The sequence below is a fragment of the Rhinatrema bivittatum genome, chromosome 3, assembly GCF_901001135.1.
Source record: "Rhinatrema bivittatum chromosome 3, aRhiBiv1.1, whole genome shotgun sequence".
Taxonomy (NCBI): Eukaryota; Metazoa; Chordata; class Amphibia; order Gymnophiona; family Rhinatrematidae; genus Rhinatrema; species Rhinatrema bivittatum.
The window spans coordinates 527,537,002-527,556,140 of NC_042617.1; the positions used below are offsets into that span (position 1 = coordinate 527,537,002).

The 19,139-nt window shown below is 46.3% G+C and overlaps 1 protein-coding gene across 1 annotated transcript in view; it reads left to right on the top strand.

Moving 5' to 3' along the window:
* The window catches only part of DTNB (dystrobrevin beta), a 760,848-nt gene that overhangs the window by 488,295 nt on the left and 253,414 nt on the right, over positions 1–19,139 (top strand). The window contains 1 exon segment of the mRNA XM_029596279.1: positions 17,028–17,124. Coding sequence (XP_029452139.1) covers positions 17,028–17,124 — 97 coding nt within the window.

A 19,139-nucleotide genomic window follows, 5' to 3' on the forward strand; every position in this document is an offset into this window, starting at 1 on the left:
TGGAAACAGGATGCTGGGCTTGATGGACCCTTGGTCTGACCCAGTATGGCATTTTCTTATGTTCTTATGTTCTTACAAATGGAACAGGTTTCGGTCATGGTGATCTTCTCAATCTCTTGACCCCTTTACCTGTCCAATCACGAAGTTTCTAGACTATCTCTGGCACTTGTCTGAGTCATGTCTAAAAACTTCCTCCATCAGAATGCATGTTAATGCGGTGGCCGACTTCCATAAAGGTGTCGGGGATGTTCCCATATCAGTACAACCCCTTGTAACACGTTTTCTGAAGGGCTTGCTTCACCTCAAGCCTCCACTGCGTCCTCCGGCCCCTTCTTGGGACCTCAACCTGGTTTTGGGTCGGCTCATGAAACCACCATTCGAACCTCTTCAAACTTGTGAACTTTGCTATCTCACATGGAAAGTGATTTTCTTTTTGGCAATCACTTTGGCTCGCAGTGTTAGTGAGTTACAGGCCCTAGTTACCTATCTGCCTTTCACTAAACTTCTGCAGGACCGGGCAGTACTCCGCACTCACCCTGAGTTCTTGCCTAAGGTAGTATCAGAGTTTCATCTCAATCAATCCATTATACTACCTACCTTTTTTGCCAGGACCCATTTCAATCCAGGAGAGCAGGCTCTGCATACCCTTGACTGTAAATGGGCTCTAGTGTTCTACCTAGACTATACAGCTGCCCACAGGAAAAGCACTCAATTGTTTGTCTCTTTCCATTCCATCAAATTGGGGCAGCCTGTGGGTAAGCAGACACTCTCCTCCTGGTTAGCGGACTACATATCCTTTTGCTATCAGCAAGCAGGCATTCCACTTCAAGACCATGTTAAAATGCACACTGTGAGGGCCATGGCGACTTCAGTAGCACACCTATGCTCGGTGCCGCTTCCTGACATTTGCAGGGCTGCCACCTGGAGTTCTCTCCATACCTTTACAGCCCACTATTGCTTGGACAAGGCCAAAAGACAAGATTCCATCTTCGGCCAATCTGTCCTGCATAACCTATTCACAACTTGACGTACCAACACCCTTCTGCCTTCCCGGTAGGGTTCAGGATGCCCTCGGCCAAATTTCACCCCAGTCCTAGTGCCTTGCACATTTGGTGCATACTCGGACATCCTCAGCTCGGTACTCACCCATATGTGAGGACTACCATCCTGCTTGTCCTGTGAGAAAGCAATTGTTGCTTTCCTGTAACAGGTGTTCTCACAGGGCAGCAGGATGTTAGTCCTCACGAAACCCGCCCGCCCGCCCCCGCGATGTTGGGTTCGTTACGTTTCTTATTTTATTTTTCGGCACTTCCTGTAGCTTTTTAAACAAGACTGAAGGGGGACCCCTGCTGGCTGTAGGGTTGGTGCCATGCTGGGCGTGCCCAGTAGGTGCCAGTCAAAGTTCTAGAAACTTTGACAAAAGTGTTCCGTGATTGGGCTCCATCCTATGATGTCACCCATATGTGAGGACTAACATCCTGCTGTCCTGTGAGAACACCTGTTACAGGTAAGCAGCATTTGCTATCTCCCTTATAAAGCAAGATTCCACCAGGGGGATATGTCAAGACTCCCAATGAAAGGCAACATTATATCTGACAGAAACCAAGAGGAAAACTGCCAATTTCTTAGCATCTAGATTCCTAGATTCAAATGTGGGAAAAGTACCTATTTTTCCACAATCCTGGAGACCATTTTCAGTTAAGGTAAGGCCTATCTTTTTTAGTCTGAGGAATAGAAATACTTATATAATAATTTGTAGCCATTCTCGTGTGGTGGTATAAATAGAATTTCTTTTCGTTTATTTTTGAAAAGATCAATGAGCACTCCTTTTCTGATATTGCACATCCTACATATTGCTTCCACATATTTTTTTTTATGGGATCTTTTATATTTTCTTATACAATATAGTTTTGTATGTTTTGTTTTGTTTTTTTTTGGTATAACATACCAACACTAGTTTTTAAAAAATAGTGAATTGGTACTAATTCCTCTTTGTAGGGTGTTTGGCTAGATGACCCTTTAGAAGAACATTTAAATAGAGATATTCCTGTTAATTTAACTTAAGTTGTTGAATAGTCATAAACTTGCTACCAAACAGAGATTTCTGAAAAGAGATCAGGCCCAAGAGGGCCACTGTATTTAGATGCTGAATAAACAAGCTCCTAATCAGTATCTCTTGCTTTATTTTTGCCTTACAAGCCTTCCTTTTCCCTAGGCAATATGGGGAAGAAGAAAGGCAAGTCAATAGCTTACCCAGTGGAACCTCCAAAGCTGGTTTTGAGGACTTGTAGATAACTTCATTTGTTTATGTTGCGCTGGAGGTGGATTCTTGGACTGAGGTGGGGTTGACGCAACCCGCAGGCGAGGGCCTACGGGTCCCTATCCGTCAGCAGGTGGAGTGGGCTGAAGCTAGAGGCCACTGAAGCTTCACTTATACCAGCCCACATTCCCCTCGGGTTGAGCCTTTGGGTGCTGGGGCCAGCAGGACTTAGGCGGGCCTCAAGATTGAACGTCACAGGCAAGTAGTTCAGCCCAGAGACATCAGCCAACAGGTGGCGTAGTTCTATCCTAGACTGGTCCCAGTACAGGAACCCAAGCACCAAGGAACGAGGATCGACTGAAGGTGCTTGAGCAGAGAAAGGCCAGAGCCTTAAGAGTCCATCCAGAGTATAGGGACAGAGAGGCATCACTGTCTAACTCGAATGAGAGCTGGCGGCAAGGTGTAACAAGCAACGTTGAACTCTGGACACAAAGGAGTCTATAGCGTGTTCATCCATAGCAATGGTCAGGGCTCTGAGAAGGCAGGCGTGGTCAGGCGTAGCAGTGGTCGAGGCACGGAGAAGACAGGTGTGGTCAGGAGTAGCAATGGTCGAAGCACGAAGAAGGCAGGCGTGGTCAGGCGTGGGAATGGTCGAGGCACAAAGGCAGGTGTGGTCAGGCGTAGCAGAGGTCAGGCTTGGAGAAGGCAGGCAAGGTCAGACGTAGCAGAGGTCGGCACCAGGAAGTCAGTTAAAGTACAGACAAGACGAACAAGGAAACAGGAACTTGGAGACAAACTGGAACATGGATCAAGGAACCACGGAGGCAACGAGTACTCAGAAGCAAACAGGGAACCAAGGAGACCTGTTGCAAAGGCAACGCTTCAGTGCGAGGCCTGAGCATTTATACGCTGAAGAATCTGACATCAGCATCCTGGTCTGCAGCCAGGTTCCTGCAGCAGGCCTTTTAAAAGTCTTACTGATTGGCACGCGCGCGCCTAGGGAGGGGTGCGGCGCTGCTGGCGGCGTCTCTCTGCAAACCCCACGGAGAGGCCCGAAGGACGGAGGCATCCTAGCTGGAAGTCCCGGGAAGTGGAGCAGGGCCGGAGGTGCTGGCAGCCCGAGTTTGGAGCCGGTGGCCCACTGCCGCAGGCGATGGGGAGCCGGAGCCTGGGAGTTGCTTAGAAAGGTGAGAGGGCTGCACTGTGAGGCTGCCGCAGGCTGCGAGCATAACAGTTTATTAGCAGAGCAGCATTCTGGAACTAGCTCTGGAGTTCAGCAGGAGAGTTTCTCCACAAAGCTATATTTCACAGTGAGCTTTGGTGACAAAATTCTGCTGCTTCAACTGGGCTCTCCAATGTGGCCTATGCTGACCCTGGCATCTGCTCATATCCTAAGTGGCAGTGAGCCTCACGCATCTGGATATATGGGGGGGGGGAGTATGAGCCTGAGTGCAACTCTTCAGTAATGTGGTTCTATGGGACCTGAAGATAAGGAGAGGATGCTAGTATTGGAGGCATATCAGCCAGGTTTAGAGCCAATATATCAAAGGGCTCTCATAAAGAAAGAGATGGCCCAGCAAGAATGCATGCCAATTTCACCTAATTTGAGGAGAACTCCAGTATCAATGATTATCTCTTCCTCCCTTCCTCAGAACAGGTCTTGAGGTTTGCGACAAGGACTGAAAGTATACAAGTGACATAAGGGGGTAATCCAAGATCACGGAAGCTGCTAGCATTGAGTAGGAGTCTCTCTTTTAGCGATATTACATGGACCTAAAGTGTCAGAAGCATAAATGACTTCCCAGAGCTTTTCCATCCGCTGCGCCTGTTCTCTCAGGGCCAATTGATAACTTTTGTCAATTGTCCAGAAACTATTGATTCTACTCCGGTACAGTGGTTGTGTGGGATGCCAGGGGCCGGAAGGATGGTTGTCAGCTATCTCAGACTCTATCAATTTGAGCCTAGAGCAGCAGTTTACTCCTGGGGCAGATTTTGAAGCAGAACCAGCATGCTTTGTTGAGAACAGCGATCTTTCGTAAGTCACACAGTATTCCGATGGCAGTCAGTTTGCTCTCTGGCTCTGCAGGCAAGATCCTTGAACAGTGGTAAAGGTTTGGATCCAGGAGAAATATTTATAACTATTGCTGGGATTGAAGGTGGATTGGTTCCTAGAACTGTTTTTTCCTCTATAGATGCTTCTTGAATAGTACATTGATTGGAAGGGTGGCCTTTGAAACATTATAGCAAACAATTTCTGCTCAAATTCAAGATTTATCAGACAGACTGTCAATGTCTTTGGCCAATTTTGAAGTTCAACAAAAAGAGGTTGCCAGAGTTAAACGTTTGGAAGCTGTGGAATTGAGATTCAGCAGATGCAAGTAAGGGAGGAAGTTTTCATCAAGGACACTAGCTATTCATAGAAAACTGGAGATTTTTTAAAATATTCACAAGTGCAAGATGCACTTAATTTTTTTTTCCTCGAATCCCTTCTATTTCTTCTTTGGAGATGTATAAGAAGTATGTTGTTATAATTTTGAAAGTGCCATCTGAGTCGGCCTCACCTCTTTCTGGGGTCTTTTACTTGCTTCCTTATAAAAGTCATGAAGCCAAAGGGCAAATTTTGTCTTTATTAAGATTTTTATGTTCTGCTTTTCGGCACTTCACAGTGTACATCAAAGTGGATTACATTCAGGTACTATAGGTATTTCCCTATCCCCACAGGGCTTACAATCTACTTTTGTACCTGAGGCAACGGAGGGTAAAGTGACTTGCCCAAGGTCACAAGGAGCAACAGTGGGATCTGAACCCTGGTTTCCCTGGGTCGTAGCCCACGGCTCTAACTACTAGGCTACTCTTCCAAGTCTTCTGAAGCTTCTATGAGTTCCTGGAGAGATTGGAGACAGACCAACTTTTTTTGACCACTATGATTATTACTTGTGTGCCTGAATCTGAGAGAGATTGGTTATTAAAGAAGTTTTTCAAGGCTAAAGATGAATTGTTTATGAATTGCAGTATCCAAATGTTCCCTGATGTTTCTAAGGAATCACACAAAATAAGTTATTTCTTCTTATAAAGCCTAAAGTTTTACAGCTTTGGGGTTATTTTAAATTTTTTTTTGTTACCCTTATAAGTGATCAAATATCAGGAAAATAGATGCATATTTTTTTTTCACATCTTATCAACCCCCTTTCTTTTTCAGTAATAAGACATGATTAACAGCTTTATAGTTTAGGCCATGGTGCTATTGCTTTAATAATCCTTTGTATTGTGATTGGATTTCCCCCTTTTTGGTGGACTTGTAGTATTCTGAGAATGTGTTCTTTTTTCCTTAGGATTGTATTATTGTTGTTAAATTTTATATTTTCTCATAAATATTTTGCATTTTACAAGTATGGTTGTGAATTTGTGTTAATCTATAAACAGTGAAAAAAACAAACTGAAGGGGTACTTTCCAAATGTATTCCTTAGTTTTGTCCTTTTACCAAGGAAATGGCCCACAGTTTGAAAGTCAGGATCAGAAATTGGGTAGCTATGAGAACATATTGGCAGTAATGGTTGGTCATATTTATATGATTCAGTCTTCTAATATGGCAGTTATAAAAGATAATTTGACATTCCATATTAAAACTGAACAGTTGGAGAAAGTTGCGAGAAACAGAAATCTGTGCCTCCTTTATTTTCCAAAAGCCAGACTACTCACCTCAAAAATTGTTTTAAGAAGGATTTTGTGAAGAATTTGGCATTGTCTTCAGATAGTCATATTGTCGACTGAATCTAGGCAAAAAAATTCTAAGAAAGTGAACATGGATGCTCTCTTAACTACAGGTAGTCTGGATACATCAGGTTTGGAAATAAGATAAAACAGTCACTCAGGAATGCAAACTTACCATAAAAATAAACCAACATTCCCAATCCATAATATATCAGGCTTGGTAGTGTGTCCATCAGTGCTTGCGCATGTTCCCCAGCCCACCGATAGATGGCGCTATAATATATCGAGCTTGGTAGTGTGTCCATCAGTGCTCGCACATGTTCCCCAGCCCGCTGATAGATGGCGCAGGTGGCTCCCTGGCCGCCTTGAGGCTCAAACATGCCGTGCAGCGGCCATGTCACAACACAGGTACAAGAGGTACTCCTGGGGGAATTCTACTACTACTGCGGAATGCAGATTTTGCGCAGAATTCCTCCTTCCCGCAGATTTCCTCCCTCACCTCGCCGATCTCCTCCCTCGCCGGAAGACTATTCAAAACCGGAAGGACAGCGGCCATCGCGGGACAGGCAGAAAATAGCAGAGGAGACCCTGGCATGCCGCGAATGAAGCATGTCCCGCGGCACACACTCCGTTTGCGGTGAAGATGAAGGCCCGGTGCGCCGTTCATGGTGAAAAGGGAAGGCCCCCATGTGCTGCAATCGGCGTGCCCGGGCCTTCATCTTTGCTGCGAACGGAGCGTGTGTGGAGGGGCGCACTCCGTTGGCGGCATGCCGGGGTCTCCGCTGCTATTTTCTGCTCAAGGAGAAAATGGAAGGCCCCCGTGTGCTGCGAACAGCGTGCCGGACCTTCATCTTCGCTGCGAACGGCACGGGTCCCGCAGCATGCTGGTGAGAGAGAATGTGTGTCTGGGAGGGGAGGGTGAGAGTGAGCAGGAGGGTGTGAGAGAGAGCATGGGGGGGGGGGGGGGGGTTTGCCGGTAAGAGAATGTGTGTGAGAGAGGGGGGTGACAAAGAGCATGGTTGGTAAGAGGGTGTGAGAGAGAGCATGGAAGGTAAGAGAGGGTGAGTGGGGATGCTTGAGTGTGGATTTCAGAGAGAGGGAGCCTATATGAGGGAAGGGGGATGCCGGTGAGAGAGAATGTGTGTGTGAGAGAGGAGTGGAGGTGTGGAGAGACAGCTTGGTAAATAAACTTTGCCAGCCCCGGCTTTAGCAAATGTGCCTCCACAATTTAGTTTTTCCTTTTCAGCTAATGCTTCCATACAAGAGCATATGTGCCAATAAAAAGGCTCGCCGCCCGGGTGTAAAACGGGTACAGTTGCTAGTCATATTATAATGGCACTAAGGCTATTATATTTGTATAGGAATCGTCATATGTCAAAGCAAAAGGTATTGTGGATTTTAACCTTTAAAAATGTGAACTTATTAGTTTCCTGGGGTATGGAGTTTGGGAAGAATTAAGCACACACTTTTAGATTTTCAAAAATATGCATGTAAAATTTCCTGAAAAATATCTGCTTTATATTTTAGCAGGTGTAATTGTGTGTGAATAATTTTGGTAGGACAATTTTCAAAGTAAACTTGATTCTAAATTCATTTTAAAAAGTGGTGTAACTTATGCGCATTTTTGACAACTATATAATGCAAGCTCCAACAAAACTACCCTCATATATATAGCTTAACTGGTTTTCTAACATTATCCAGACTCTGGCACTCCTTAAGAAAAGTATGATCCTTATATATCAGTTATGGAATGTATTTTTATCCCAGGACCAGTAGGATGCTAGTCTTCACATATGGGTGACGTCACCAACGGAGCCCTAGTGCGGGAAAACTTTCTGTCAAAGTTTCTACAAACTTTTGACTGGCCCAGTGAGGCCACTGAGCATGCCCAGCATGCTATGATATACTCTGCCACAGACGTCGACAAAATACATCGATAAAACCAAGTCTAAACATCGACACCGACATCAAAGCCCCTCTATGTCAGAATCTGCTTCCCAGGAAGGATCGATGGCAAAGTGGCCTAAGCATCAGGAAACCTCGGAGCCTTCAATGCCTCGGCCTATTTAGATTCAGGTACCCGTACCAGATCCTCCACAGGGCACTGCACAGGATCTCATGTCTCAGCCTATGCCACCGCCCGCAACCACTCTGACTCCATCTGTTATGCGGCCGGAATTGTCCAATCTAATCCGACAAGCGGTTTCACAGGCTTTGAGGGACCAACTTTCAGTACCGACTTGTATGTCGATGCCGATGCTTACAGCCGATGCCGGTGGTACCACCGATGCTGGGGTCAATCTTGACACCGAAGACAGGAGGGGACTCGATGTCAACGCCTAGAATAATTATGGCATCGACTTCGATCTATGCACAGATACCATCCACGTCATCGGTGCCGATGACAATGGTACCGCCATCGACAGTGTCAATGCCGAGAAGACCAGTATCCACACTTGCATCGATGCCACCTATTATTTCATCGATGCAACCATCGACAGAGGAGACTGAGCCTCAAGATCTAGCTCTCCTCCAACGTCTCCTACAAAAATATCACAAAGTCATCGACACAATTCCACAGAAACCCACGGAACAAGTTCCTCCATCACTTTACATCAATGACCCATTACATGGACCATCAGGTATTCACCAGCAACCCAAGTCAATCCCAAAGACTCCCTACCAAGATCATGATGAGGATTCTTGGGATGATCAAAGGACAGACACCTCTTCTGAGGACTTTGTCAGACCCCTCACCTCCTGAATCAAGAAAAAGATCCCCACCAGAGGACTTAGCTTTTTCCAGTTTTGTCCAAGACATGGCGGACACAATTCCGTTCAAACTTTCATCTGAACAGGATTCTAGACAACACACACTAGAAGTTCTACAGTTTGTGGACCCGCCCAAACAAGTATTGGCGATTCCCATCCATGATGTGCTTTTAGACCTGCAGCACCATATTTGGGAGCACCCATGTACTGTTTCTGCAGTAAACAAACGTGTGGATACAACCTACCTAGTGCAATCAGCACCAGGATTTCAAAAAACACAATTCCCCTCCAGGGAAAGATCATAGTTTCCTCGACTCCCTTGGCAGGAAAATTTACTAGGGTGCACTCCTATCTTCCAGAATCTCTGCATATTAGCTGTACATGACACAGTATCAGAGAGATCTCTGGAAACAAATGGAAGAATTCACAAATTCTCTACCTGCACAATTTCAAGAAGCACCACAGGCCATAGTCACCAAAGGCCTAGAAGCAGGGAAGCATGAGGTAAGGGCTGCTTATGACAATTTTGACACTGCCTCAGGAACAGCAGCAGCAGGAATCACAGCACGCAGGTGGGCATGGTTAAAAGCCTCAGACCTCAGGCCTGAGGTACAAGAAAAGCTTGTAGATTTGCCATGTCTCTGAGACAGTTTGTTCGGGGAAAAGGTCTAGGATGCTGTTCAACAGCTTAAGGATCACACAGAGACCCTACGACAGTTGTCCCAACTACCACAAGAGACAGCAACACAGTCCTCTAGGCGCCTTCCTTGAAGAGACCCTAGGCGGTCTTATTACAGACCAAGGAGGTACTACACCCAACCTACTAGAACTAGGCCTTCTAGACCTACTCAACATTCACAATCTAGACAGCCCAAAACAACCCGCACTCAACCTCCTCCACAAACTGGTCCAGCTGCGGGTTTTTGAAGATTAGACCAGAGAACAGACCCACCTCCTGAACCCCAGTCCAGACCTGCCAGTAGGAGGCAGAGTATTATATTTCCACTCAAATTGGATAAATATAACAGACCAATGGGTACTCTCCATAGTGTCTCGAGGCTACAAACTAAATTTCCTCTCAATTCCTCCAGAATTTCCACCAACTTCCTGCCCACAACTAAATTCTCAACTAATTCAATTACAAATAGAATTATCCACCCTTCTGAGAGCCAGGGCCATTCAACCAGTGCCCCGGACACAGCAGGGCAGAGGATTCTACTCCAGATATTTCCTCGTTCCAAAGAAAACTGGAGGCCTACGTCCCATCCTAGACCTCAGAAATCTCAACAAATTTCTAAAAAAAGAGAAGTTCAGGATGGTTTCTCTAGGCACCATGCTACCACTTCTGCACACAGGAGATTGGCTTTGTTCTCTGGATCTTCAAGACGCTTATGCTCACATACCAATATTCCCTCCTCATCGCAGGTACCTGCGCTTCATGGTGGGCCATCAACATTTCCAATACAGAGTACTGACATTCGGACTTGCCTCTGCTCCCAGGGTATTCACCAAATGTCTGGCAGTAATAGCAGCACACTTACGCAAGGAAAGTGTCCATGTTTTCCCATATCTAGACGACTGGCTCATCAGAAGTCAATCTCAACAGGGAGCAAGAATTTCTCTCAACCGAACAATTGCTCTACTTCACTCCATGTCTTTTCTTATCAATTATCAAAAGGCCCATCTCACACCGTCTCACCTACTCCATTTCATAGGAGCAGAACTGAACACCATCCTTGCAAAGGCTTTTCTACCTGAGGATCGAGCAGAAACTTTGTCCTTGTTGGCAAACTCGATTCACTCAAAGAAACAAGCAACAGCTCATCAGTTTCTAACTTTACTAGGCCACATGGTGTCTACAGTTCATGTCACACTTCTAGCAAGGCTCGCCATGAGGGTAACACAATGGACTCTGAGATCACAATGGATCCAAGCCATTCAACCACTACATTCTTCAATCCAAGTAACCCACCAACTACGTTCCTCACTTCTCTGGTGGGTAAACAAGGACAATTTGTGCAAGGGCCTACCCTTCCAACAACCAGTCCCACAGATAACTTTAGCTACAGATGCATCCACCTTGGGTTGGGGAGCTCACATAGACAATCTCCAAACCCAGGGAACTTGGACAAAACTCGAAGCAACTTTCCAAATCAATTTCCTGGAGCTTCGAGCTATACGTTATGCACTGCATGCGTTCAAGGACTGCCTTTCACACAAGACTGTTCTAATTCAAACGGACAATACATTAGCCATGTGGTACATCAACAAGCAGGGAGGTACAGGTTCGTATCTCCTTTGTCAAGAAGCTGCACAGATTTGGGACTGGGCCCTAAACCACTCCATACTTCTCCGGGCCACTTATCTGGCAGGCATTCACAATGTAGTGGCGGATCGACTCAGTCGTCAGTTCCAACCACACAAATGGTCACTGGATCCCTCAGTAGCGACCAGTATATTTCAAAACTGGGGTCAACCAACAATAGACCTCTTTGCGTCACATCTGAATCACAAAGTGGACAACTTCTGTTCTCTACACAAACAGAAGAACCAGCCAGCCAAGGACGCCTTTGCTCGCCCTTGGAACTCAGGCCTATTATACGCGTATCCTCCGATACCACTCATAACCAAAACTCTAGTGAAGCTACAACAGGACAAAGGGGTCCATGATACTCATAGCCCCGTATTGGCCTCAACAAGTATGGGTTCCCACACTTCTAGACCTCTCAGTCAGGGATCCAATTCGCCTGGGAGTAGATACCACTCTCATAACTCAGGATCAGGGACGACTGCGCCATCACAACCTTCAATCCCTATCTCTGACAGCATGGATGTTGAAAGCTTGATATTACAATCGCTAAATCTTTCAACCCATATATCTCAAGTGCTTATAGCTTCACGTAAACCTTCAACTCGAAAGAACTATGCTTCCAAATGGAAGAGATTTACTGTGTGGTGCAAGCAAAACAACATCGATCCTTTTGCTTGCCCTACAACATCTTTACTAGACTATTTGTACCATCTTTCAGAATCTGGTCTCCAGACTTCATCTGTACGGGTACATTTAAGTGCAATTTCTGCTTACCATAACAAGATAGCAGATACACCAATCTCTACACAACCTCTTGTCCATAGATTTATGAGAGGCTTAACTCAATTCAAACCACCAATTAGACCTCCAGTCACACAATGGGATCTAAATTTGGTTTTATCAAGGCTCATGCATTCTCCCTTTGAACCCATAGATTCCTGTGATATTAAATTTCTCACATGGAAGACTATCTTCCTCATAGCCATTACATCAGCTAGACGGGTTAGTGAGTTACAAGCACTTGTCATATACTCACCCTATACAAATTTTCTACATGATAGAGTGGTACTCCGTAGACATCCAAAATTCCTTCCCAAGGTAGTTACGGAATTCCACTTGAACCAATCCATTGTTTTACCAACATTCTTTCCAAGGCCTCATTCTCATCAAGAGGAAAGGGCCTTACATACCTTGGATTGCAAGCGTGCTCTATCTTTCTACTTAAACCACACTGCAGTCCACAGGAAATCCAATCAACTCTTTGTTTCCTATGATCCAAACAAACCAGGGAAAGCAGTAGGAAAACATACCCTTTCCAACTGGCTAGCGGGTTGCATACAATTTTGTTATGAAAAGGCAGGCCTTCCTCTCCAAGGGCGAGTAAAAGCTCATTCAGTAAGAGCAATGTCAACCTCAGTAGCACACTATCGTTCAGTGCCAATTCTTGACATTTGTAAAGCAGCAACATGGAGTTCTCTTCACACCATTGCAGCTCATTACTGTTTGGATAAACAAGGACGACAGTTTAACCCCAACTCCTTCTACATCCAACCTGCTGTGATCTTCGGCTGACTCGTTTTAGCAACCATGCTTCAGTAACGCTTCACTACAAAATGACTTAGCCTATAGCTTGCTAATCACCCATATGTGAGGATTAGCATCCTGCTTGTCCTGGGATAAAGCAAAATTGCTTACCTTGTAATGGGTGTTGTCCCAGGACAGCAGGATGTAGTTCTCACAGAATCCACCTGCCACCCCACGGAGTTGGGTCTCATACCTTTTATTATTATTATTTATTTTTTGCAAAAGCTCATTGCTACATAAGAGACTGAAGAGAGACACCTGTGGCAGAGAATATCATAGCATGCTGGGCATGCTCAGTGGCCTCACTGGGCCAGTCAAAAGTTTCTAGAAACTTTGACAGAAAGTTTTCCCGCACTAGGGCTCCGTTGGTGACGTCACCCATATGTGAGGACTACATCCTGCTGTCCTGGGATAACACCTATTACAAGGTAAGCAATTTTGCTTTATCCCAGGACAAGCAGGATGCTAGTCCTCACATATGGGTGACGTCACCAACGGAGCCCTAGTGCAGGAAAACTTTCTGTCAAAGTTTCTAGAAAATTTTGACTGGCCCAGTGAGGCCACTGAGCATGCCCAGCATGCTATGATATTCTCTGCCACAGGTGTCTCTCTTCAGTCTTCGTTTTTTCCGCGATGCTGGCAGAGCCTTTGAGATTCTCTCAACACTTAAATTTGACTTATAAGTCATACTATTGATATTCTCTATCTCAAAATCTCTCTCGGGTTCTTTTCTTACCGGCTGGTAAGTAACCCAGTCTCAATTTTACTTGTTAGTAAAATGTTTTCTCACAGGACAAGCAGGATGGTTGTCCTCACAAATGGGTGACATCGAGGATGGAGCCCAACCACGGAAAACTTCTGTCAAAGTTTCTGGAACTTTGACTGGCCCCTACTGGGCATGCCCAGCATGGCACTAACCCTGCAGCCAGCAGGGGTCCCCCTTCAGTCTTCTTTTTTCCACGCAGCAGTAGCCTCGCGGTTAAGGAGCTCTTACCACATTCCTGACAGGAAATTCGTCTTGAACTTCTTTGAAGTAATATACGCCGTCCATCGCATCGACGTCCTCCGAACCGGCACCGTTGAAGTCCTTCCATCGTCGGCAACCTCCCGGTGACAGTCTGCCATCGACGTCTCCATGGCCATCGACTCCCGTCCCTTCCCCCGAGGATCGTGGGGATCGGAGGGAGAAGCATAGTCATCGACATCGCAAGTCTCGGACCGTCGAGGAATCGAAGTCATCGACCTCGATATCGTCCGAGCCTCCATCGAAGAAGTCTCGATCAGAAGCGGCACCGTCCACTTCTGTTTCTGAGACATTGAGGCAACCCTCACCCCATCGGGGTTTGGGAGCCGCGATTCCACCGGTGACTGTGGTCCCTCCGGCTCAGCCTCAGCCTCCCTCTTCCACGGAGCCGGATATTGTTACCTCAGGTCTCCGGGAAGAACTGGACCGGCTGGTCCAGGAGGTCATCGACAAGGCGATGCAACGGTTCCAGACTCCTTCGGCACCGACTCCGCCACCGAGAGTGGAACCAGTCATCGACCCGATTCCAGCAGCGCTGGCACCGCTGCTCGCCCGGATGGAAGCGCTCATCACCGCCCTTCCACCGGTGATACCCAGGTCACCGACAGCACCAGTGCGCTCCCCGATGCCAACTTCATTGGGTGCAGAAACACCGTATCGAATTCCTCCTTCGGGAGTAGTTCCATTGGTGCCGTGTCGTCCCTCGCCACCGATACATTCCTCCGGGGCGATACGCACATCGACACCATCGATGCCTTCGATGTCGACACCGATGCCTCCAAGGGTATTTTCGATGCCCCCGGTGGTTCCTTCGGGTTTCTCGGAGCCTCAGCCGGGGCCTTCAGGTATCCAACCCCCTCGAGGTCCTACAGGTCAGCAACCTGATCCTTATGACTCCTGGGGTGATGATTCTTCTACGGATACCAATGATTTACCTTCACCACCCTCTCCTGCTGAAAGCAGAAAGCGTTCTCCTCCCGAGGACCTCTCTTTCACCAATTTTGTGAAGGAAATGTCAGACTTGGTCCCTTTTCAGCTTCAGTCAGAGCAAGATGACAGGCATCAAATGATGGAGTTACTCCAATTTATAGATGCCCCAAAAGTCATCACTTCCATTCCAATTCATCAGGTTTTTCTGGACCTTCTTCCAAGCCGCGCGCCCGGCTTAGGCAGCACGCCGGCGTCGGCTGCATGCCACAGGAGGGGTGGCTTTATCCACTACCGTTCCTCCTGAATGAAGTCAGTCTCCAGACGAGCACGTGGCAACTCCGTCGGGGCTCCGCTCTCCCTTAGCCCCCGGCAACAATCTGGGTAAGATGGCATGGTCTACCTCCTCTCTCCCTTCCTCCTCCAGACATGATGTTTCTGGTCCTAGCTCTGGTCTTAAGATGATTCCCAGAGGATGCCTGACCAATTTAGAGCTCTTCGGGTTGTATAAGACCAATCCATCATTATCAGCATTGGAAATGGAGGCATTGACATCAAAAAGCCCCGGAGGTACACTGAATGCTGGCAAAGCACCATCAAATTCAAGCACTGCTTAAAGGCCAAGGAGGCAGGCTATCATCTTGCTCCTCCAACCCGATAAAAATGAAGAGTTCTATTTCATCGGTACCTGCATCAGGTGATTTGGCATCAGTGCATGGAACAAAGGGAAAGAAGCTTTGATATTGATCCCCATAAATGCACAATACAGGGAGAGGATGATACTGCAGGTGTATATCCTCCTAAGTATCCCCACAAAGAGGGCTGCTAATCCTGAAGACAATCTGGGGGTGTGCATTAGTCTCCACAACCTCATGGTCCAGCCAGAGATACATTCCAGGTGAGACAGGACAATATGACTTTCATCCAGTACTTCACATCATTTTGGCATCTAAACTTTTGAGAACGTGAATAGAAGGATTCAGGAGGCAGTAGATTGCAGTTTGGCTAACATGTTTGCACTGGCATATTAATGTTGATGCAGGTTGAGACCTGAAGAGGTGAGACCCAATTCCTGGAAACTTTTGAGCAGCTTCTGGTATGGACGATGCAGAGATCTGGAAAGGGTGTCTGCTTAGATTGCCACACGCTGCCATCAATCTCTAGTGCATCAGTGGAGGAAGCTTCCTCCACTGATGCACTAGAGAAAGGGATTCATCATAGCCTGGACACCAACAGTCAAGGGGAACCTTCACAGAGGACTTGTCTGCTGACTCTGACAACTCTGCCTTTTTCTTACTTGGAGTCTGAGCATTGTTGGAGGTTATGATTAAGCATCTGAAGACTACTCTGAACAGGAAGGATCTACAGCTCTCCCCTCAAACCTCCACAAAAAAGGAGAAAGTCTCAAGAAGAGGATCTCTCCTTCAGTAAGTTTGTCAAGGAAATGGCTTTTACCATTTCTTTTAAGCTGAAGGAGAAGGTTAAGACCTGAGCACAAATGTTGGACATCCTCTGTTTCCTGAATCCCTCAAAGGATATTGTGACAATTCCTGTCTAACTTTCTGAATGCACTGTATTTTTACAAATATTCAAAGTATTCAGACCCCCTTCACTTTTTCCACAGCCTTGTTCTAAAATGGTTAATATGTATTTTTTCCCTCCTCAATCTACACACAATACCCTGTAATGACAAAGCGAAATCAGGTTTATAGAAATTTGTACTGCTAGAGGGGTGATCAGATCCTGCTAGCATAAGGGGGAAGAATTGAGTGAGAGGGGTGAGTGAGAGTGAAGGAAAAAGGAGAGGAGGGAATGAGAAGGCGGAGAAAAGAAGTGGAGGAGAGGGGAGTAGATGAAAGGAGTAAATGCTGGGAGGGGAATAAGAAGAATGAAGGGAAGCTGCTGTGAACTCCAAATGGAGCATGCGAGTTAGACAAATTGTTATATAAATAAATAAATAAGGAGAGTGTGTGCCACAGAGATACACACCTATCTACCTACCTCAGGAGGGGGGAGAGTGACAGATGAAATGGATGGCAGAAAGAAGAGTTGCCAACTTCACAGAAATTTAGAAATATTACTGGCACTCTTATCTTCCACACTTCTGCAAACCCTCTCTCCTCCCCTCCCTTTTCCAACATCCAAATCATCAAACGGGCCAGACGTGCTAACCTCCTCTATCCCCTACAAAACTCCAAGTGGGACATCCCCCCCCCCCCCCCACACACACACACACACACACACCAGCCTTCTGTGTGGCCCTTCTCTTGCAAAGTTTGGGGACCCCCCTGCCATAAACTGACAGCATATATTTTCACTCTTTGCTATCACTCTATGCTATATTCTGACAGTAAAATACAATCAACCCCCATTCTCTTGAACTTGTTGGAGGCCTACAAAAGTTTATCTTTTGTTTTTCTGTATGTTGCTTGAACAGGCAGAGGAAAGATGAACTTGAACAAAGGATGTCAGCACTTCAAGAGAGCCGACGGGAACTGATGGTACAACTAGAGGGATTAATGAAATTGCTGAAGGTAGGAGTTGATATGCTTTCACAAAGCTGTAGTGATTCCTTTGTCTTCCAGTAACTGCTGCTGTTCCATCATTTTTATTATCAGATCCACTTTCATTGTTCACTATGGGGGCACTTTTCAAAAACCTACAGACAGGTACAAAGTCTCCAGGTACTTTTACCAATGGGTTTTGTACCAGTTGTCAAATATAAGCTGACTTTCCCTTTGAAAATTGCCCAAGGAAGAAGTATCTACAGAGACATGCAGCTGCTTTTTCTGCAGTTACTGTTCCCAGCCAAAACAACATATGTTTTTGAAAATGCAAAACTGCACAAGTTGCTTTTTTGGCCTAACTCCATCCCTGAGAATGCTTTCACAAAAATGCAGGTAAAGGTAGGGGTGTGAGGAACAATGCACCTACTTTTACCCACATACAAGGTGAGAAAAGGATAAATAACTATTTATATGACAAGAAGGACACTGTCCTATGATAGTCATCAGATTCCCTTTTTGAAGATCTAAAGTGCTGGAGATTGCACAGGGATCACTGTTTCAGTTTCTAGGCATTCCCTTGATTCGTTTTAGCATTTTGTATCTGTATAAATTTTCAAAGGTAAGCATCTTGAAAAGACTTATTCTGATGGGTCATGATGACATTTGCATGCCAACTGGAGGAGCTTTTTCCAAATAGCTCTCTCACAGAATTTTTGCACTACTATGTTATAACCACTTTATACCAGCTGCCTTAGCTGATTTTTTCATAGAAACATGATGGAAGTAACAGACCATATGACCTATCCATTCTGCCCACCAACTACTCAGCGGTACAGTGCCTACCACTTCCTCAGAGATCCCCTGTGCTTATTTCATGCTTTCTTGAATTTAGATAGTATCATAGTTTTCACCTCCTCCACTGGAAGACGTCCATTAATGGCTATGAGATGTCCATTAACGACTATTAATCAAATTTGCAGATGACACAAAATTGTTCAGAGTAGTTAAATCACAAGCAGATTGTGATAAATTGCAGGAAGACCTTGCCAGAGGATATGGTTAGTGCAGTTAGTATAGCTGTGTATAAAAAAGGATTGGATAAGTTCTTGGAGGGGAAGTCCATTACCTGCTATTAAGTTCACTTACAGGTCTATCCTGTAAAGTGCGGCCGCGTTTACCCTGCTCCTAAGCCGCGTTTTACTCACTTTCCGGCCGCATTATCCCTTCCTGCGATCCCGAATCCACTTTAATCTACTCCTACCGCGTCCTAAAATCCCCGGCCAACCCCTTCCGCACGCGGCATGGATATTGCATGCAAACGAGCGAATTAGCTATTCCCTAGCATCCCGTAACCCGCGCCCCGACTATCGATATCTTTCCCTGCCGTTTTGTCGCGCGTTTAACCTGCTAACTTACCGCCTACTCTGACCCTGCGGTAGAGGCAGGGGTAAGGATAGGTGGCAAGCTTTCCCCCAGCCCCCGCTCACCTGCCCCGGCCGCGATCATGGGTGCTGGTCTCCGGGGCAGCCCCAGTCCTCTCCCTCCTCCCGAAGCAAAAATAAGTGAAAAAACCAAAAAGTAAGTCGCTTCGCCGCTGTCACTTCTCCCCTCCTCCCGGAGCAGGGTGCGAAAAGCAGCCTTGCTCCGGGAGGAGGGGAGAACTGACCAAAAGCAAAAGCAAAAAGCACGGCGAAGCAACTTACTTTTGCATCCCCGATCGGACTTCTCCTGCCTAAACTTACTTTTTTTGCAGCCGTCCGGTCCATCTGAAGAAGGTATCTTCCCCTCCCCGGGGAAGATGGATGCCAGCATGGGGGAAAGCGGCCCCTGTGCATTCAATTGGCTGCTCAAGACGTGACGTCACGACGTTTGGCGTCACTGCATGTGACGTCACGTCTTGAGCAGCCAATTGAATGCACAGGGGCCGCTTTCCCCCGTGCTGGCATCCATCTTCCCCCGGGAGGCACGATACCTTCTTCAGATGGCCGGACGGCTGCAAAAAAAGTAAGTCTGATCGGGGATGCAAAAGTAAGTTGCTTAGC